Genomic DNA, 21,138 nt, shown 5'->3' with positions numbered 1-21,138 from the left:
CAGGCATTTTGCTAGGCCTCATGTCACCTGTGAGGTGAGTGACGTGGGGACTCACTCTGCAGAAGAGGAAACTGAGGCTTGGGGGATAAGGCTCAGGCCAGTCCTGTCACATAGGACAGGAGCCAGATCTGTGGTCACTGTGCTGCAGGCACACGGGACGCTATCACCCCCACCCACTGGGCAGATCGATGAGGGGTCGGAGGGTGGCACTCACCTGGCCCAAGTTGTCGAAGTTGTACTTGTGATGAACCCAGCGGTAGTTGGCGGCCATGCAGTCTGAGCGGTTGGTGATGTTGCGTGTGTCCACCCCCAGGCAGTGGTAGAACTTGCCCTTAAAGAGCTGGAGGGGGCAGGGGGGAGGGGAGGGGTGCAGAGGAGTTAGTGACGCCCCTGCCAGTCAGAAGAGGGGCCACCCACAGGAAGCATAGCCTCTGGGTGCAGCCTGGGCCTCCAGGTGACCTCACACCCTCTCACCAGAGATGAGCGAAAACCATGCTCTCCCATCTCACAGGTGAGGCAATTAAGGCCCAAATCCCCTGAGACTCAGCAAGGGGCAGAGCCAGCGCTCACACTCGGTCTGTATGAGGCCAAGTCACAAACCCCAAGGAGGCCAGACCCAGGGGTGGGAGTTAGCAAGGTCACACCGGTCCGCAACAACCGATACCTAACCGATACCTAACTTTGATTCTGGGAACCAGTCGTTAAAATAGCACGTCATCAGCATTCTCTCTAAGGTGGGCTGTCCACAAATTTAATATAAAAAAAACTCAGTCATGATCCCGGCTCTTTGAGAACCCTCTCGTCTGTGCAACAGTGTATTCCAGGGCCCGTAGTGTTCATTCCGTCCACAGGTATTAAAAATCACCCATTTCATCGATATTCATCTCATGAAACTTATTGTACGTTTGACACAATACTGCATTGTTGTTCCCTGGCATGTGTCACTTCAGTAAGACATAGAATGTAAAGAGAAAAAGAGCCACCAACCAGAGGGGGACACTGTTACTTGCTGCAGCTTTGTGTTACGCCCCAATTTCCCAAGAGGGACGAGTGAATTATGCAATTCCTGGAAGTGGTCAAAGAGCTAAACGTATGGTCAGAACAACTTCTGTCCGTTCACAGAAGCAGAAAGGCGCTTCTCAAAACCGAGCAGAGGAGTGCGTCTCTGCACACGCCATGTTTCCACCCCATCAAGCACGACGACAACTGTCCGATTGGCCTGCCGCTGCAGGAATGGGATGCTGCTCCTACAAGGACCGCAGCTAAAAGCCCAGAATATCGCAAGTGAGGCCATAGGGGAATACCTTAAGTAACAGTTTAATTAGCTTTGGGGGTTATTACTTAATATTTTTCATTCACAGTTTTCAACTCTTATAACACCATCTAGTTTTGTGTCCCTCTTCCATTGTTCTTATTACCTATAGGAAATCAGAAGCTACCTCTCAGTTTGCTTCCTCATACTTAACATGGTCGTTAGGGCAGTGGACCAGTTGGTCAATTACTTGAAGCCCACCACTGACCAAGGCCCCATCCCTGGACTGAGTCTCTGGGTAGAGACTTCTTGAGAGAGTCACCTGCATGCAAGAAAAATTAAGGGACCCATGTCCTCCCCATGTGGACAGTGTCCTCTCCCTCTGTGACGGCCACGGATCTAAGCTCATTCCCCAAGTGCCCCCCCCTTCCCTCCCAAGATGCCTCCCCTCACCTACCACCTATAAACACAGTAGCTTTTCTCCAAGGCCCAGTGCAAATGCCACCTCCTGCCCTGCCTCTGCGCCCTGCCCCCCGAGCCCCCACCCCGAGCCATCTCCCTCCTCTGCCTTCGACTCAGTCACTTGGGCTTGTCTGTCTCCCCTGGACCAGGCGCTCATGCTTGGCAGGGCCACCCAAGCCACCTACTGCTGGCCTTCCTCTTCCCCAGTCAGAGCACCCCCTGATCTTCAGGTCACCCTCACCTGCACCCCCAGGATGCCGAAGATGATGAAGAAGGCACAGCAGATGAGCACGATGTTGCCGATGGGCTTGAGGGAGGAGATGAGGGTCTCCACCACCAGCTTCAGGCCAGGGGCCCGGCTGATGACCCTGTGGGTGAAGCGGGCCGGGGACTGTGACCCTGCAGACAGCTCCACTTGGCCCAGGTCCCCAGGGCATGAGGTCTGGTGACTCAGATTTGGAAGGGCCAGAAGGTAACACACAGAAAGACAGTTACCTCCCCCCAACCCCTATGGGAGCCATACCCCCTCTATAGAGTCTGAGCCCAGCATAGCAATGAAGCACCTAGGGCATGAGAGGCAAGACTGGGGTACCCCCCAAATGGTCATTTCAGCATCCACCCCTTCTCCCCCAGGAGGAAGCCCATGAGCCACTCCAGGATTAGCCCCGCCCCTTGCTGGCCCTGCTCAGCGGGGCCTTGACAGTCACTCCGCAGCTGGCTATGGCGGGTGGTGGGCTCAGGGAGCATCCTCACCGCAGGGGACGGAGGGTGCGCAGGAGCCGGAGGACCCGGAGGACACCCAGGATCTTGGCACCTCCCGCTGAGGCCACGGACACCACAATGTCAATGATGGACACGAAGACCAGGAATCCATCCAGCACGTTCCAGCTGCTGCGCAGGTACGCCTGCTCCCCGAAGTACAGGCCCAGCGAGACCACCTGGGGGCAGGACAGGGAGGGGAAGGGGCGGCCACATTCAGCAACAGCAGCGGATGGGCCTCTGCGAGGGACTAAGGGACCCTGGAGAGATCAGGCCGGTCTCCCAGGGAGGGGACAGAGTCAGACAGGTCTCCCTTCTGGTAAGAGGCTGGGGGAACAGCCACCTGGGGGTGGGGCTATGGGCATGGCAGAGGCGGGGCCCAGGAGGTGATAGCCCTTCCCTAGCTGTTCCCAAAGGCCACTCTCCTTCCCTAGCTTCTGGTGGAGCCAGTTCCAAGGCACCCACTGAGGGGCGCCTCTGGTGGAGCGTGTCCCCCAACCCCCTTTTCTGGTTGAGTGGCCAACTCTTGCAGAGTGATTGTGTCTGAGCCCCTGTGGGCCCTGGGGCTGCACCGGGCGGTGGAGACAGGGATGTTGATGTGGCCGGAGCTGGGGTGGGATGGCCAGGACAAAGCCAGGAGCTACCTTCAGGGTCATCTCGCCCACGAAGATGGCTGTGAAGATGTAGTTGGACACGGTGAGGAAGATGCGTTCCTGAAAGGCGGGGGCAGGCTCATGGCTCATGGCTCATGGCTCATGGCTCCCAGCCTGCCGGACCACCAGGGGACCCGCCAGGTCAGCTGAACTTGCCTAGTCCTTCCAGAGGCAAGCTCCTTGCCCCCCCTCCCCTTCCCGCTCCCCCGCTGGTGTATTTCCCAAAGGAGCTGTTGTGGCCTGTCCGCTGACTTGCCCTGCCCAAGGTCACTCACAGTGCTGCCCGCCTCGATCTGGGGCCGCTCCAGGGCGATGGTGATGCAGTTGAGGAAGATGAAGGCCAAGACAATGTAGTCAAAGAGCTTGTGGGCGATGATGGTCTGGCACAGGACCCGGAACCTGACCGGGGGGCGGGGGGAGGGCTGGACGTGAGCATCTATCTGACCTTCCCTCTGGCCAGCAAGATGGCCAGGAGCCTGGGTACCCAGGGGGGAGGGGGAGTACAGCCTAAAGGAAGGGTCCTCTCTTCCCTATCACAACTGGTGGTCCATTGGAACCCCAGTCCCCAATGGTACAGCCACAGCAGCAGCTGGCATCACGGGTGACCAACACCCTGCTTGGACTCAAGACCTCCCCAACACTGGCCACATCGCTGACCTCTGGCCTCCGACACTGGGACACCACAGTGCCTGCTAGCCTCTGCTTAGCCTCCAAGCCTTTCAGAAAGCCTCCTTCCTGCACCTGGACTGGCCTCCCCCTCTCTTCCCGATCCCTGCTTCACCCACAGGGGCACTGTCTGCCTCCACAGGCCAGCCAAAGCCCACTCCTCCAGGAAGCCCTCCGATGCCCCCCGGCTGCCTGAGAATCCTCCCAGTCTGGCCCCTGCAAACCCCACACGAGTAGGCCGGAGAGTTCACCCTGCCCCGAGGCTCCCCAGCCAGTTGCTCACCTATTCTCTGGGGAGAAGAGGTAGACGGACCAATCCTCTCGGATCTCGCACCAATCGGGCTTGTAGGCATCGATCATCTTTCGGACCCGGAAGCAGAGGGTCTGGCCAGAGAAGGAGGTGGTAAGGAGAGACCGCGCTGTTCAGTTACCCACCACCTCCCGTGCCAGCCGCCCAGTGAGCTGTGGTACTGGGTTTGACCACCAAGAACCGCCGAAAGGGTTCATCCACCTGGAGACCACCCCTCTGGCCAACCCTCCAGTGGGTTCCCCGCCCACAGAGCTCCTGGCCAATCGACTCTTGGTCCTGCCACTGTGCCACGCCCCCACGTGCCACTCCCTGCTTGGAACCCCGCCCGCTGCACGCCTGACCCCACCCCCCACTAACGTAATCAATCTCCTCCTCGTCCTCGCAGCGGTCCCGGCGGTCGTTCATCTGCGTGAAGACGTCCTTGGCGATGTTGGGCATCCTGCCATTGCAGTCCTCGTGCCCCGGCGCCGGGCCCACTGCCCTCCAGGCCGCCCGGGGGTGGGCGCCCCCCGTAGGCCCCAGCTCGCCCAGGTCCACCGAGTCCCTGGTGTCCAGGGACAGCGTTCGGCGGTGGTGGCGGTGCCGGTGCGCCGCATGTGGGCCGTGGTGCCCGTGGTGCGCGTGGTGCGCGTGCGGGGCATGCAGCGGGGCAGCCCTGGGCGGCCCCTCGTCCCGGGGGGCACCCTCGCAGGCCCGCGCGCCAACCCCGCGCTCCGCCGAGAGCAGGGACTCGTGTTCGGCCGATGGCGGCTTGTGCTTGAGGCTGTTCCAGCTGGAGCGGCGGCTGGCCCAGGCCCCGCTGCGGCCCCACGGCCCGTGGTAGGAGCTCCGGGAGCTGGACTGGGGGCAGGCCAGGCTCCAGTCAGTGCTCCGCATCCATGACACCCCCCCCCACCCTCTTGCAGGCAGCGTAGGGGGTCCGCTGCCTTCATGCTGGCTGTTTCTGGCACGTCCACCCCCGTGGCTAAATCCATCTTCTCTAGTTAGGATGGCGCCCTAGTTAGGCTCTTTTTCCCATTGTACAAGTAAAGGGCTCAAAGAAGGGTGGCAACTTGCCCGTGGTCACACAGCTAGGCCTGCCTGACCCAGAAGCCCAAGCTCTGGACCCCAGATTGCTGACAAGAAGAAAGGTCCACTAATCACACCAATCCCCATCAGCGCGGTTCACTCACTCCCTCGCACACCCATCTACCGCTCATCCATTCCGGAATGCTAGGCCCTGCTCTGGTCTAGCTGGGCAGTGTGGCGCTGGGAGGCTGGGCCCAGGGGCCGAGGCTGGACGTGGCTACCACCCAGGGCCCCCATCAGCCCCCCAGGAAGGAGCACTCTGCAAGGGCTCACCAGGGAGCGCTGGTCATAGCTCATTCTCCCCAGGGACATGACGCTGCTCTTGCGGGAGCCCAGGGCCACCAGCATAGGGTCCGGCTGCAGTGAGAGGCGAGGGGCAGGGGCCGAGCCTCCAGCAGGACCCAAATGGCCACCCAGTGGGAGGCTAGGGTCCAGGTGCCCATTGGGCGTCATGGGAACTGGGCAGAGCTTGAAATCTAAAGGAGAGATACGTAGAGGAGGTTGGACAAAACAGGGAGAGGGGCAAAACAGGAGCAAAGGAAACCATGAGACAGACAGACTTGGACCATTGCTGTTCTCAGGAGCACCCTCCACCAGGAAGCCCTCCAGCTCGGACCCTATCACAGGGCTGGCAGTTCTCCTTGGGCACGAGTGAGCCTTGCCTTCTGGGCTCACTCCCATGCCCACAGCAGGGAGCCAGGCAGGGGTGTCTGCCCAGTCATCAAGGACACTAAGCTTGGGGTGCAGGAGGCTGCCCAGAAGTGGAACCAGGAATGGAACCAGGGCCTAGGCCTTAGAGTTACTGAAGCTCCTCCCAGCAGGCTATGCTGTGTGGAGAATCAGGTGGGTATTCCAGGGCCCTGCCCCAGGGTCAAGGGCTCCCACCTCCAGACTACCTCCAGCAGAAGCCAGCTACTATGTCCTTCACCACCAGGGAAAGGCCCTGGCCTCCTGGGTGACCCAGGGAGGCCTGCTTACCTCCCCCGCTGTCCAGCCCCTCCGGCAGCTTGTCAAACTCCTCCAGATTAGAGGAGCTCTGATCTTCGTCGGAGTAGGAGCGGTTGGCGTCGCCCTAGGGGACCATACGATGTTGGAAGACAGGTCAGCTCCGGCCTTCCCCCAACCCCAAACTTTTCGAGGGATATGTCCACCCTCGTGTTATAAAGGAGGGAACTGAGGCCCAGAGAAGGGAGGCAGGCAGCGTAGGGTCATGCAGCAAATAAGGACCCAAGGCCCATGCATGCCTGTGCGTGACTACAAGTGCCCCGGAAGAATCCTCACTCCCTGGGGCTTCAGAATGAGAGCAGGGGAGGGGCCTAGCCCTGCACTGGGGGAGAGGCTGGGCGCCCAGACACAGCCCCATCTGCGTGCCTCTTAAGGTGAGAGGCCCATAGCCTCATTGACAGCCCCTTCCCTGAGGACATGTTCCAGCTAGAAATCTGAAGTGCAGCCCCTCCACCCACCCAGAGACCCCTGCCAGCCCAGCCTCAAGCACATCCCATGGGGGTGGCTTTCTGCCCCAGGCCTGCAGTCACCTCCGCCTGGAAGCCCTCCACCAGGATGGCCACCAGCAGATTGAAGAGCACGTAGTTGCCAAAGGTCATGAGGGCGACAAAGTAGAGGGAGGCCCAGGGGGAAGTGGAGGCCATGCCATTGTAGAGGACGACGTTCCAGTCCTCCTGTGTGAGGATCTGTGCGAGGGGGACCCCTGTCAGTCCCTCAGGCAGCCCCAGCCTGGCCCCAGGACCCAGGGACCCGCCAAGGCCTTGCGTGCACACCAGAAATGTCTCTCACACATGCTCAGGCATCGCCTATGTTCGGTGCACACAGGGTGGGGGCCCCCATTATGGGCCTCCTTAGCCACCGTAGGTCCATCTGGCGGCCTTCCTCCTGCCCCCCCAGCTCCACGGTCTGTGCTAACTCCTGCCTTCACACTCAAGCCCCACCCTACTGACTGCTCCCATAATCCTTTCCCCACCTCAGCCTCCCCTGGCCCCTCCGCCCGCACCGTCCTAGAGACACAGAAGCCGGTGGGGAAGGCCCTTGATGGGTACCCACTCATCAACCGTCACGATGCCACTGTGCCCCGCTACCGTCAAGGCCATGGCCGCACCGAAGGACCACCAAGGCACCACGTCTTCAGGCCGAGGGGCAGGCCAGGGACTGGGCCGTGTGCAGGTACCCCCTCCCATCAAGACTTCTCTGGCTCCTCAGGAGGAGAGGCCGAGGAGAGATGCCCTGCCCCCGGGCACACACAGACCCCTCACCTGGAACACGGTCACAATGGCCCACAGCAGGGAATCAAAGTTCTTCCTGTCCGGGACGGTGTCGCCTGTGTCTGTGCGGAGGCTGAATTTGCAGCCGAAGATGTGCATCCCAAGGATACTAGGGGGCAGCAGGGAACAGAGTGAGGGGCACCCACAGGCCCGCTCTCCCCCTGCCCACCCGGGGCCATTCTGAAGCAGCGGCCCCATCTCACAGAGGGGAGCACGTGGCTCAGCGGGGAGGTTCATTGCCATCTCAAGGGGCACCCTCACCCAGAGCGCCCCACCCTGGTGGCCCAGCATTCCCTAGGCCTTGGCCCAGGGCCCTGACCTGAAGATGAAGATGAAGAGCATGAGCAGCATGCAGAAGGTGGCCACGTTGTCCATGGTCTTCATGAGCACCACCAGCTGCCGCCGCAGCGCGGGCATGAAGCGCACCAGCTTGAGCACCCGCAGCAGCCGGAAGGTCCGCAGCACCGACAGCCCGCCGTCCGCCTGCCCCACGATTTCCCAGATGCTGCCGGGCAGGGGCGCGGCCGGGACAAGGGTGGGGAGGGGCCCAGAGATGGAGGGTTTTCATCAGTCACTCATTCGTCCAGCCAAAGTGTTTGGTAGGTTTTGTTGCTCCGAGGCCCCCTCTAAGTAACGAACCCTCAGCCTGGAGTCATTGGGCACCCCCCTCCCTCAAGGTGTCTGTGGCTAGCGCTCAGGTGCCTGAACATCACTGGCCCCCTGCTCAGGGGTAGCATTCCTGTCCATTTGGAGGGTCAACAAACCAGAGAGTGGGTCACCGACTGGAATAATTGCATCCAGAAAGACACTTCGGGATATTACTTCTGCGCCCCACTTCTTGGGGGTGCCGATCCTCCCATGCTCGAGGCTAGGTCTTGCTCACTAGGGCCTTAATCAAGAAGCATGAGGTACACTACATGGCCAGTTTTGGGGGGGGTACTTGATAACTGTGCTTCTAGGTAACTGGTTCCCGGGGGAACCTGGCGCCCAGGTTGGCTTTATTCTGAGGTCTGTGGCCTCCAGCAGGCAGCCAGAGGGCCCATGGCAGAGAAGGCAAGACTGGGCACTCAGAACCCCCCTGCTTGCCCCCCGGTGAATGGGGGAAGTGGCGGTGGGGGTACCTGATGATGACAATGATACTGTCGAAGATGTTGTAGGGGTTTCGCAGGTAGTCAAAAAGCCCGAAGGCGGCCAGTTTCAGGATCATCTCCAGGGCAAACATGCTGGTGAAGACCACGTTGCAGATCTCCAGCACGTTGGTCAGCTCCTCGGGCTGCAGGGCGGGCAGAGGGGCCCCGTCAGGCCAGCAGGCCTCTGCTACACCGCCGGAGGGGCTCCGAATCCCCGCTGCCCCTGACCAGCAGGACGTCCCTGCCACCCTGGAGCTCTGTGCGGTCCCTGCCGATGGTGGGACGTGGGGCTAAGAGGAGACCCTGGGGCTGAGCTCCGCAAACTGCAGACTGGTGGTGTTACTACTCATTTCCATTTTACAGATGGAAAAACAGGCTCAGACACTGCCTGGGGTCCTGGGGCTGGACCCAGGACAACACGGGAAAGCAGTATCATTCATGACTCTGCCCTGTTTTGTGAGTACTTCCCACGGGGCAAAGGGCTGTGGGCTAGGCATCGAGCTGTAACCGTTAGGTCGGCAGTTCAAACTCACCAGCCACCACTCCAAGGGGGAAAGATGAAGCTGTCTGCGCCCATAAAGACGGACAGTGTCAGATCATGGGCCACGATGTGTCAGAATGGACTCATGGGAGTGGGTGGGGCTTTTAGCTTCCCTCATGACGGGGGCTGTCACACGCACTGTATGAGTATCCCACCTGGCCCCGCCCAAGCCCATTTGCAGGTAGGACACAGGTTCAGAGGGCAGGTGGCGAGCACAGAGAGTCAGACTTGGGACTTCTGAGCCTCCGTCTGAGCAGACCCTCCAGCAGGCTGCCCCCCTCCACCGTGAAAGGGGACAGAGACCACACACCCACAGTGCACCCACTGCGAGCCAGGCATGGCCCTAGGTACCAAACACGAGTGACAGCTCCAAACTGCTTGAGCACTCTAAGAGTGGACGTCCTTCACCACGTGTCGGAGGGAGGTTAAGGGAGACCAGCCACCTGGCTCCGCCCCCGGGGAGCTGCTGGCCAAGTGGCTTGCGGCCAGTGAAGTCCAGCAATGGAGCTCAGAGGACTCTCCACTCTGATGTGGACATTATGTGGCTGTGGGACTCCCTCTGGGCCTCGGTTTCCTCATCCATAACATGGGGGGGCCAACGAGAAGATGGTGGCACCCTTTCCAAAGCTTGCTGCTCCCCCACTTGGGTGGATATCCACCTCTGCCCTGGGCCCACCTGCATCGCAGAGAAGGGAAGGACTGTCTGCTCAGCACCGACCCTGGGCTCAGGCTCGACAGCCCCCCACAGCCAGGCGGGGCTCAATTACCAGCTGATGTCACGGCAGCGCCAACCCGGGTGGCCCCTGTGCATCAGAGCAGGTCGTAGGCCTTTCCACAAGGCACCCCTGGCAGACCAACAGCAGCCATTCAGCAACCACGCTCCCCATGTGTACCACCCCAGAGTCACTGGGACTGTCACCCCTTTCCAGATGAGATAGCTGAGGCTGGGAGAAATGAAGGGACTTGCTCAGAGGTCCTGGTAAAAATGTGGCTGGTTACAAACTGTTGCCCACCTGAAGTCAGCCTTGAATCCACCCATCCATCCATCCTTCTGTCCATCCACCCACCCATCCATCCATCCTTCTGTCCTTGCATGCATTCTTCGAATACTCTGGGGTGGCCCCTACGTGTGGGCCTATGCTGCCCAGGAGAAGGTCGGAGGGGAGCACCAGGGCTGGTGGCCAAGACTGGCAGTCACAGCTAGCAGAGGGCTGGGTGCTCAGAACAGAGGGGAGTTGAGGGGCTCAGGCTTGGGGGACCGTCTTAGAGGAGTCAGGAGCAGCTTCCTGCCCTCTAGAGACATGGAAGCTGAAAAGAGGCAGCCAAGTAACTCAGACCAGAAGAGCAAGGTGTCCAGGCAGAGGGAAGATCCCTGGCCCTGCCTGAGCAAATACTGGGAGGTGGAGGAGCTGAGAACTCGTGTGGGAGCATCTCCCGGCGGCAGGGCCTGACTTCGATTCCATTTGGATTAAGACGAGGAAAGGCGAACAACCCACCCAGCTGCTCCTCTCCTGGAGCCTGGGGAATCTAATAAACCTGCCATCGCCTCTCAAGCCCAGATAAAAGGAGACAGCCCCAATTCTGGCTATAATTACCTCTGATTCACAACAAAAATGCTCTCCGGGGGGGGGGGGGTGAGGCCCAAGAGGGCCCTTGGGTGGGAGGAGCCAGCATCCCTGACTGTGCCAGAACCCAAGTTCCCAGCGGTCACACCCTGTCCATGGAGGTGGCCAGTGGCAGCTTTGATGGGGCCGCATCCGCCCACAGGGACTGCGCACAGCCTCCTGCAACTGATGCGGCCACACGCTCCCTCCAGAAAGGTCACCGCGGCTCCCACCTCCCTCGCAACAGCTGTTTCTCTAGTCAGTGAGCACACACCTGCTCATGTCTTTCTAATGGACCATCCATCACTCCTGCAGGAAAGAGACTGGGCGGGGAGAGACAGACAGACAAATACAGACAGTGAAAGGCCAGGAGGCGGTGGGGGAGTGTGTGTGTGTGGAGAGAGATGGACAGAGGCACAAAAGACTGATATGGACACTGAGGCTGGGCATAGAGGCAGGTGTTGGGGGTTGTGCTCTGGGGCAAGTCCCGGACACAGGGACACACAGACAGGCAAATATTCTGGGAGTCAGGGACACAGCCAGGCTGGGAAACATGCAGTGGAAGTGGACGGACAGCATAGGCCCACCTCCCCCACCCAGTGGGGCAGACAAAGCCCAGGTAGCCAGAGGAGGGAGGCTGGAGGGCAGGGCAGGAGGTGAATTAGTCCCTGGGTACCGTCCAGTCTGGCACACACCACCTTCCGGAGAGCAAGGTGGGAGACCTGGTGCCCACTGAGTGTGGCTATCCTGGAGGGTGCTGAGGCTGGCACTGGGGGAAGGGGGCTGGGCTGTTGATGACAGCGGCGTTAGTCCCCTGCCTCCCAAGGACCAGGACTGCCCAGCATGTCCCATGCATCTGTTGCCATGTGACTGGTTGAAAGAGAAGCCCCAGGGCGGGGGGAAGGAGGGGCGGGGAGCCGTGGTTAAAGCAACTGGCTGCAAACCAAAAGGCCAGTTTGGTGTTCAAGCCCACCGGCCACTCCACAAGAGTCTGCTTCCAGAAGGATGCCGGCCTCTGAAACCCCCTGGGGCAAGCGCTCGGCTCACGCTAGCAGGTCGACAAGTTGGAATCAACTGCATAGCCATGAAGGGATTGGCTCTGGCTTTTGACAGGCAAGGAACCTGAGATCAGAGCCATGGGCAGTCAGTAGTGAGCCCCACCACTTCTCAAGCGGCCTCCTCGACCCCTTTCCTGAACTGAGGCTCCAGTCTGGTCCAGTCGGATCCTTGCTTGCAAACCTTAACAAGCAGCTCCCCACTTCCCTGAGGACAAAGCCAGCACCTGGACCCTTCACGGTCTTTTTTCTCTGTCTGTCTGTCTGTCCTGCCCCTGTGCATCTCTTCCCAAGGGCTCAGGGCCCTCTTGAGAGCTGCTGATGCTCCTGGGCCCTGGGCCCACCCTTCTCTCCAGGTTACTAACAAAAGAGCTTCTTACCATCACCAGTGTCAATGGCTCCAGGAAGCCCTCCTGGACCTGAACCTATGTTAGTGCCTCCCTCTCTTCTGGACCCCAGAGAGCTGGACTCCCCAACTGGGGCCCTGACTGTACCCCCCTGGAGCACAGGGAGCAAGGCACCCCTGTCCTGCCTGGTCAGCAGACCTTCCACTACAATTTGCCCAGTACTGTGACCTGAGCCAGGGAAAGGCACCCAAGACCACCCTCCAAGCCCAGGTTGGGCTGAGGATGCTGGGCAGCCTGGACCACCCTGGGAGGGTATGCTATGGGCAGGGGGGTGGGGCGGGTGAGAAGAGAAATGGCTCCCAGGAACTGGGCTTCTGACCTGGGCTGCCCTGTGTCCCACTGGATTCCTGGAACCTCCTCTTCAAGCTGCCAAGTCCCCACCACGGGGCCTCCCTGAGCCTCAGTTTCCCAGCTCTTCCGTGAGGCTCAAACAAGAGAGCAAGGAACCCGAACCCCTGCTGCCCTACAGTCTCCCCTCATTGTGACAGCTCCTTTCGTGGTTGCCCTCCCCCAGTTCAGCCCTGCTGACCACTGCGTGACTCACAGGCTGCCTGTCAGTCACCCCTTAGCTACCAACTTCCCAAGCCCATCCCTGGCAGAGGCCTGGTGACACACACACACACACACACACACACACACACACATTAGCTCCCTCAAGAACTAGGCAGCAGGGACCACTGATGGCCGTGTATGTCGCAGCCTCCTCTATGACCAGCAACACTAACCCACCCATTCTACAGATACACAGGTGGATGCCGAGGATGGAACCTGGGGCGCCTCACCCTCCCGACACAGTAGCTGCACCGGTGCGGGGGCATTGGGGGGAACACATGACATTTCCCCTGCCCAGTCACCACCCCCTTGTGTGCGCCTGCCTGGACCTCCTGCTGCCCACCGGCACTCTCCCCCCACCCCCGCCCCTGAGCGGCCTTGGGTCACCTCTCCCTGCAGGCGCCACCTCAGCCCGAGCTGCTGGAAATAAACATGGGGGCGGGCCGCGTGTCACCAGCGGTGTCTGGGAGAGGCGGGAACAGAGTAAAAATACCAGCAGGCCCGCACAGCACTGCCGAACAATGGCTGCAGCTCCAAGCAGCTTTGAAAGGCCACCCTCCCCCGCACTCGGTCCTTAATTAAGTAATTCTTGGAGGCTCCAGACAGCTGATGGTACAGTCGGCCCCGGGGGTCTGGTGGAGGGATCCGTGGATGATCCCGGTACTGAGCACCTACTAGGTGTCCGCATCTCAACGCAGGGAAGAGCTAGTAGCCGGCTGGCAGATGGGAACACCAGCTTGGGAGGCGGGGTGGGAGGCAAGCTGCTTCCCCAGGTCAACCCAAGGTCACGGCTCAGCCAGCAGCAGAGCCAAGGATGGACCCCACAGCAGACCATGAAGAGCAAATCCGCTGGCGTCGGACTTGCCTGCCAAGTATCAGGGGCTGGGGTGGGGGGCATGATGACGACAGCAGCTTCCAGGGTGGTTGTGAGCACGCAGTGACAAGTCCGTCCCTATGAGAGGAAGGGTACCAAGTGACTGAAGCAAGAGCGCGAAGGGTCTCCCGCGAGAGAGAGGACTCCAGGACCCCGGGACACAAGCAGCCCCAAAGAGTGGTTTCGAAACTTCCCAGGTGGCAATAGGAGGGGAGGGGACACCCTGAGGAGGCTGGAGTGACCCTGGAGTGACCCTGCTGCTGCTGGTGGTGCCTAAGCCGGTTCCAAGCAGATCCCACCGCTGCCCGGTCCTGAGCACCCTCACAGTCCCTCTGTGGGAGCCCCGTATGTCAGCCACGATGTCAATCCGTCCTGTCAGAGTCTCCCTCTTTTCCGCTGCCCCTCTGCTTGCCCAAGCAGAATGTTCTTCTCCAGGGACTGGTCTCTCCTGACTACACGTCCACAGTACGTGAGACACAGCCCCGCTTCCCAAGAGCATTCCGGCTGTACTTCTTCCAAGACAGCTTTGTTGGCTCTTCTGGCGGTACACGGTATTTTCAGGATTCTTCGCCAGCACCATTGAGGTCAGTAAAGTTAATGGTGCCAACCTGGCTGATAAACACATGTGGGGTTAATTGAAGGGAAGGGCAGAGAGATAAATAGCTTGGTGAGCCTCGCCTTTCTAGTTCTTGGGTCTCTAGCTCTTTGAAGGTCAGACCAGGGTGCAGCTGCCTTAACCATTTCCCTGCTTCAGCTGGCAAGGCTCACTTCCTGCAAGACATCCCTGAGGAGAAGCTACATGGACCTACCCTGATGCAGCCCTGGGTGCTGGAGCAGCCGTGTGGAGACCTCTGCCAGCACTGAGATGCTTACACACTCACTGATTCGACTTTTCTCCTGAAGTCGGCATCATTGTGTGTGTTTTGTGAGATTGAGGACTTTATCAGTGTTGGACAAATGGGCTAATGTTGGACTTGTGGGCTTGGGGGGCACTGGGTTGGGATGCTTTGTTAATGCACACTTACCCTTTATATAAAACTCTCACATACATCTGCATTTCTGTGGATTTGCTTCTCTAGTCTACCCAGACTAACACAACCATCATCAAACGCATCAATTTTCCTCTTTGGCCTTCCTTATTCCGTGTCCAACTTACGCTCACCCAGAGAAGCGACTGCAGTGCCATGGCTTGGGTCTCCTTTACAGGGTCCGCCAATTGCTGTGTGTAAATACTCCCACCATGGCCAATTTCAAGCCAACCGAGTGTTTTAACAACCCATTGCAAAATTTCAAAGTGTTTGAAAATTGGTTCTCACAATCCAGTTTGAGCAGGACACTGGCAGGGACGGTGCCAGGCTCTGGTAACAGAACTGTGATAGGCATCTCTGGGTGCCAGCACACCAAGAATAGCTGATTTCAAAGGGACTTCCCCAGAATGCCTACTGCGCCTCCAGCCCCAAGCAGGCTAGGGCAGGCATACACCAGAGGCTGGCCTCCAGGTGAGTGAGTCCCAGGCTTCCAGTCTTCCCAAAGTGAACCTGCAGAGTGTTCCCACCAGCCTTCCCCAGAGACCCCTTTAATTAAGCTGGAATGGCTAGCAAGCCAGCAGCTCCAAACGGAGTGTCGCAGCAGCCCCAGGGGCTGCATTTAAGCAAATTGAATGGCCCGGGCTAATGAAGAGAGAAACGAGAGTGTGGCCGCCAGGGTGGGTGTGGGCTCTGCAGAAAGTGGGCAGGTGGGGAGCAAGGTGATGCAAAACCCGAAGCCCTGCGAGGGAGTCGGTCCTGACACAGAAAGGTGTGGGTTCTAATCCAGCCCCAGAAGAGTTGGGGATTCTTAGACCAGTGACGTCCCTTCCCCGGCCCTCAGAGTCGCCAGCTGCAAATGGGCCTGGAAGCCCAGCTAGGTCTGCTTTTTGTTGCTGTCGATTTCACTCAGACGCAGTGAGCCCGGCATGAAGGTAGAACTGCTCTGTGGGGTCCCCTTTCAGAGGCGGACCACCAGAAGTGCCCCTGGTGGGTTTCAGCCAGTCACCCAGCGCTTCACTGGGGGACTTGAGAAGCGGGTGTTTTTTATCAGCAGAGCCAGAACTGGCCTTGCCATCATCCAGGTGTGGCCATGAACTCAGTCCCTGCACAGCCTGTCCACCCTGTGTCCCCCCGATCCCCTCCTGTCCTCATGGCTCCCCTCCCTGGTGTTCTTGAGCCCCCCAGGAGCTTCTCACCCCACGAACTGCCCCCTCGCCCCCACACTACGGCATCTCTGAACTGCCTTCACTTCTGAACCCCAGTGGCCAGGGCCTGGACACACCATTCAAGTCAGCCAACACCCACCTCACTCTGACCCCCCCCAACCCCCGACTTGAGGACAGAAGCCACGGGGGAGATGGGAGGGGGGAAGCCCTTACAGGGGGAAGGTATGCTGTGGGCAGATAACAAGGAAGGGGCCTAAAATGTTCTTGAAAGATCCGGATGGTGCCCCAAGGGCAATGGGGAGCCACAGCCATTTGGAGAGGCCTGTCTGACTGGCCCCAGCTCTTTTCGGGAGTTCAAACAAGAGGACTCCCTTGGAGAGGAGAGGAACGGAAGTTAGATTTGACCGGGACTGGCAGGGGATTAAGGAGCCCTGGTAGGCCTGTACCTGCAAGGTCAGTCCTTTCAGCCGCCCCCCCCCCCTACCGCCCCCCCACCCCCGCGGCTCCTTGAGGGAAAGATGAGTCTTCCCGTTTGAGTTATAGTTGCCCTGGCGTCTTGGTGGGCAGCTTTTGAGGAAAAGGTGGGGTCTCTTTCATTCCCATGCCAGAGAACCCAGTCTTATGCAGCTCCAGCCAGTCATTCAGTCACTCATGGGCTTGTTCATACATTTATTCATTCACTCATTCACTAACTCATTCATTCATCCACACATTAATTTATGTGCTCTTATTCACTCACTCATTCACTCACTCACCCATTCACTCATTCATTCATACACTCATTCATTCATCCATTCATCTACATCAAACACATGGGCACTCCTCTGTGCCCAGCCCAAGGGATAATGGGGGCAGGATATAGGGAAATGGGCACCTAATGGGAACTGCGCAGGCCCAGGCTGCCTGGGGCCCGCCTGCCCGCGTCTGCCGGCCCCTGCCTGCCGGCCCCACTGCACACTGGCCTGCTCGTGGTGCTCGATGCCCATGCTGACGGTGTTCACCAGGATGGCCATCATGATGCCCCGGTTGAAGTACTTGCTGTCCACAATGCCACGCAGCTTGCCCCGCAGCTCCCTGCACACGGCCCCACAGAGCTGGGCCACCCCGTCCACCGGCTCCTCCTCCTCCTCCTTGCCCAGCCCGGAGGAGGCTCCGTCCCCATCTGCCTCCTCGGAACCTCCGCCAGAGTCCCTGGAGCCCGAGCCCTCCTGGCCCGAGCCAGTGCTGGGCCGCCGGCCAGCCTCACGCTGGCAGCGGGGGCAGCAGGCGGGGTCAGAGGCCAGCATGGCCGAGACAGGCTGCAGCAGCGTGTGGGGCGTCGGGTCCAGGGGGCTGTGACGCGGGCACAGCTCTGAAAGGCAAACAGAAGGCAGGGGCTTCAGTGCTCACCCTGGACCCAAGACTAAGGACAGCCACTCACGGGGCCCCCCTGGCCTGGCACACCCCAGGTGTGTTGAGCATGAGCCCGGTGTGGGGCCGGCACACCTGGAGGCAGAGGACTGACTGCTGGGGACTTTTCTGAGCACTGGTTGTCCTTGTGCAGAAGGGTGGGGAGAGGGTGCTCATGTGAGCTGAAGTCCTGTAGGTTTCGGGAGCAGACAGGAAGGAGCAAACTAGGCAGGGGTGGGGACCAAAGGACCCCCTCACAGGAAGCCACAATGGCCTCAGTGGTCCTCACGTCCCCCCACACATCCATGCACTTGCTGCTTCCCAGGGACAGAAGGCCCTAGACATCCACACTCTGCCCCCTAGGAGTGGCCAGTTGGACTGGCTCCCTGGGGAGAAAGAGGCCCCCAGGTGTTGAGGACCCTGCCACCTGTGACCCACTGCAGACAGTGGGCAAGGCCGTGCTTGGTTCAAGTTTGCTTCCTGTCCCCAAAGTGGCCTAAAACAACAGTAACAGACCCTGGCCTCCCTGCCCACCTTGTCCTCCTGCCATCTCCTGGGCCCTGGACATGTTCTCATCGCCTGCAGCCAGGGGTCAGGTCCCACCTCAGTCCCTGGAGGATGTGTCGGAGCCTCACTCCCACCCCTGTACAGGGAGCTAGACTCCCGACACCATCTCCAGGGGAAGACAGGCAGCCTGGAAGTCTAGCGCAGCGGTTCTCAACCTGTGGGTCGCGACCCCTTTGGGGATCGAACGACCCTTTCACAGGGTCGCCTAAGACCATCGGAAAACATAAATATTTCACAATATATAATCACATGTTGTTTTGGGATTAAGCACTATGCTTTAATTATGTCTACTTCTGTTCCATTTGTAACAATGAAAATACATCCTGCATATCAGATATTTATTTACATTACGATTCATAACAGTAGCAAAATGACAGTGATGAAGCAGCAACGAAAATACTTTTATGAAAAAAAAGAAAAGCATTTTGTGGCTGGGGGGGTCACCAAAACATGAGGAACTGCATGAAAGGGTCACGGCATGAGGAAAGTTGAGAACCACTGGTCTAGAGTCAAGCCCTCCTTCTGGAAGCCTGGCTCCTGGGACATCACACACACACGCGCGCACACACACGTGTTCCTGGCAGAGGGTAGTGGGCGGCAGCAGGAAGGCACTGGGGATAAACACCCCTCCCGCGTGTCATCCAGGAACTCTGGGTGCCAGCCAGGCCCCCTCGTCTGTCCGAGTGCTGGGCCAGCCCACGGGCCACCTGAAGCCTCCCGCAAGGCCAGGCCTGGTGCTGGGTCCCCAGGAGGATGGGCAGAGGTGGCACGGAGGCCAAATCGTCCACGTCCCCCAGGATCTCCGGCTCTGAGGATGGAGGGCGGGGATGCTGCACGTGCTGGGGGCGGGGCTTATCCCACTTGACAGAAGAGGAACCTGGGGCCCACGCAGTCCTCCGCCCACTGGCCATCGTCGCTGACACCCGTGTGGCCTTAAGGGACTCCTTCCACCTCACTAGGCCTTAGTGGTCACTTCTAGACACTGGGAGCAAGATCACTCCTTCAGTCCCCCTCTGGGACATCTCTCTGGAATGGGGGTGGGGGGTATAGCCCTTCCTAAGCCTTCTTCGCTGTCAGGAGCCCACACCTACGGGGGGAGGTGGAGGGGCAGGCCCAGGGGTCTTCTCAGTCCCGGGGCCCCTGCCCTCGCCCTCTTCTGCTCAGCCAACAGCGTGCTGGTGTCCTTGGCCTGGCCCAGGACGGGGCCACACAGGCCTGGCAGGGAGAGCCCTCTGGGCAAGGGCCATGTCTGCGCCCTGAGCTGGCTGAGCTGGCGGGGTAGGCCTGGCTGTGCCGGGGACAGGGGATGGTACCAGAAGCGCGTGCGCATGGAATGAAGGCCTGAGGTTCTGGTCAGCAGGTCCTGCTCTTGCGTTGAGGCAATAAGACACCTGACTCCTACCAAGGGTGCCTGACTGCGGCCTAGGGACTGGGGGCTAGCGGGAGGCCGGGCCACTTACTGTAGTGCCTGGGCTCCTTGGCGTGGGACCCCGGCTTGGCGGGGGGCGCCCCCGGGGCCAGCGCCTGGCGCCGGCTCTGCAGAGCCTGGTAGAGGCCCAGGGCACGGCGCCTGGCTTTGCGCAGAATGTGGCACACGTACTGGAAGATCTCCTCGTAGCAGTCGCCGGGCTCGGCGTAGCTGGCCACCGTGCTGGAGGACAGGTAACGCTGCCGCTGCTCCAGCATCAGCCGGTGCTCCCGCTGCTTGGTCTCCGAGAACTGGGTCGCTATGACAACGAGGCACAGGTTGATCATGAAGAAGGAGCCCACCTGTGACCAACGGGAGGAGAGGACAGGGACAGGGGCGGAGGGGGGAGGGGGAGGGGGAGAGGCCAGCAGGGAGACACGGGGCAAGGCAGAGAGACAGAGGGATGGAGAGGCGGAGAAGCAGAGATGGGCAGAAGTGCAGAGGGGGGCAGAGGCAGGGACCGAGGTGGCAGCCCGGAGACCAGAGGGGGAAAGGCCAGAGAGAGAGGGAGGCAGGCTCAGAGGGGACAGACACGGGAGGGGACACATGGCCAGAGACGAGGGGGGGGGGGGGACCCAGAGAGACAGAGGCACAGAGACACAGATAGGGACAGGAAAAGATCTCTCTGAGGCCTGGCTCTGTAAGAAGGTGGGGACCCCAGGGGGTGGCGGGGCCCAAGCAAGCCCCTAGGGCCCAGGTTCCTTTCAGCCCCTTAGATCCTGGCCTCAGCACCTCCATCCTGCCTGGGAGGTGAGGGCCACGGCCCTTCCTGGGGTCCCAGACTGAGTCCTCCCTGGGCCCTGCTCTCTCTCTGGTCCTCTGGAACAGGGATGTTGGGCGAGGCTGCTCCAATAGCAGGGGAAGGACCCCGCATCTCAGGTTGAGGTCCAGGGAGCAGACCATGCCCGCTGCCGTGCCAGGGTCCACCACAGGCAGAGCCCATGTCTGGGGAGCTAGGGTCCTGGAAAGGAATGGGGACAGCCTGGCCCAGAGGACTCTGGGAAAATCCACTGGCCCCATGGGTTACCTGTCTCTCCCTTGGCCATTGAGCACGGGCTGCAGATGTTGCTCCCGAGGACCCACACCTGCCAGCTTTCTACCCCAGCCTTGCCTCCTGGGCTGCTCAGCTGCATGACCTGGGCAGATCTCGGGGCCCTCATGTCCTCGGTTTCCCTATCTGTAACACGGGAGCCTTCCCCATCAGAAGGTGCATGAAGGACCTGGGCGTGTGACCCAGGCCTGCTGGGTCTCAGGGTCCTCCCCTATCCACACCCCATCGGGGCTCCGGATGTGGGGGTGAACCAAGGAGAGGTTGGTCAGGCCCTGCTCTCTGGACACATGCTGCTTCCTCGGCCTCCACCAGCACCCTGTCCCTGGGCCCGGACCAAGAGTCCTACTAGCCCACTGACCCACAGCACATGATTCTGCAGGAGGGCCTGGGGCTGGGCCACCGGGGTTCTGACACTGCAATGCTTTCTGGGAGCAGACAGCCTTGACTTCCTCCCTGGGAGCGGCTAGTCAGCAGCGCCGTGCTAAGCCCGCTAGCGGCCCCAGACAGCAGTAGGCAGGCTCCTGGGGCTCGAGGCCACACACCCCGGCTCTGTCTCCTGGAGCCCCTCAGAGCCCTGCCCAGGCTCTGCTGTGGGTTCACAGCTCCAGATCCCTGTCCTTGTCACCCTCCTCCAAGAGTTCCAGGCCCCCCCAAGTTATTCCAGTGGCTTGTCATTGTGTGCCCCCCACCGCCACTCAACCTCTGCAGGATTCTGTCTGAATATGAGGTCTCTGGCAGCTGCCCTCCACCCAGAGGCCTTTCACTGGCTTCCCTCTGAGTCCCCAAAGCTCCCATGTCACCTCCTCCAGGAAGCCCCCCAACCCCATCCTCATCGCTCCTCCTTGCTCCCTAGCCTCTCA

At 60.1% G+C, this 21,138-nt stretch overlaps 1 protein-coding gene across 1 annotated transcript in view; it reads right to left on the bottom strand.

Moving 5' to 3' along the window:
• The window catches only part of CACNA1I (calcium voltage-gated channel subunit alpha1 I), a 125,564-nt gene that overhangs the window by 22,775 nt on the left and 81,651 nt on the right, over nt 1–21,138 (bottom strand). The window contains exons 8-22 of the mRNA XM_075552618.1: nt 19,220–19,529; nt 16,766–17,154; nt 8,568–8,719; nt 7,766–7,951; nt 7,438–7,555; nt 6,706–6,861; nt 6,149–6,242; nt 5,444–5,646; nt 4,460–4,942; nt 4,076–4,176; nt 3,402–3,525; nt 3,118–3,186; nt 2,468–2,652; nt 1,956–2,082; nt 215–340 (exon numbers count right to left, since the gene is read on the bottom strand). Coding sequence (XP_075408733.1) covers nt 215–340; nt 1,956–2,082; nt 2,468–2,652; nt 3,118–3,186; nt 3,402–3,525; nt 4,076–4,176; nt 4,460–4,942; nt 5,444–5,646; nt 6,149–6,242; nt 6,706–6,861; nt 7,438–7,555; nt 7,766–7,951; nt 8,568–8,719; nt 16,766–17,154; nt 19,220–19,529 — 2,823 coding nt within the window. The remainder of the gene's footprint in view (nt 1–214; nt 341–1,955; nt 2,083–2,467; nt 2,653–3,117; nt 3,187–3,401; nt 3,526–4,075; nt 4,177–4,459; nt 4,943–5,443; nt 5,647–6,148; nt 6,243–6,705; nt 6,862–7,437; nt 7,556–7,765; nt 7,952–8,567; nt 8,720–16,765; nt 17,155–19,219; nt 19,530–21,138) is intronic.

Source organism: Tenrec ecaudatus, chromosome 6, assembly GCF_050624435.1.
Source record: "Tenrec ecaudatus isolate mTenEca1 chromosome 6, mTenEca1.hap1, whole genome shotgun sequence".
NCBI classification, from domain to species: Eukaryota; Metazoa; Chordata; class Mammalia; order Afrosoricida; family Tenrecidae; genus Tenrec; species Tenrec ecaudatus.
The sequence above is the reverse complement of the archived record's forward strand: the minus strand, read 5'-3'. Positions and strand labels throughout refer to the sequence as shown.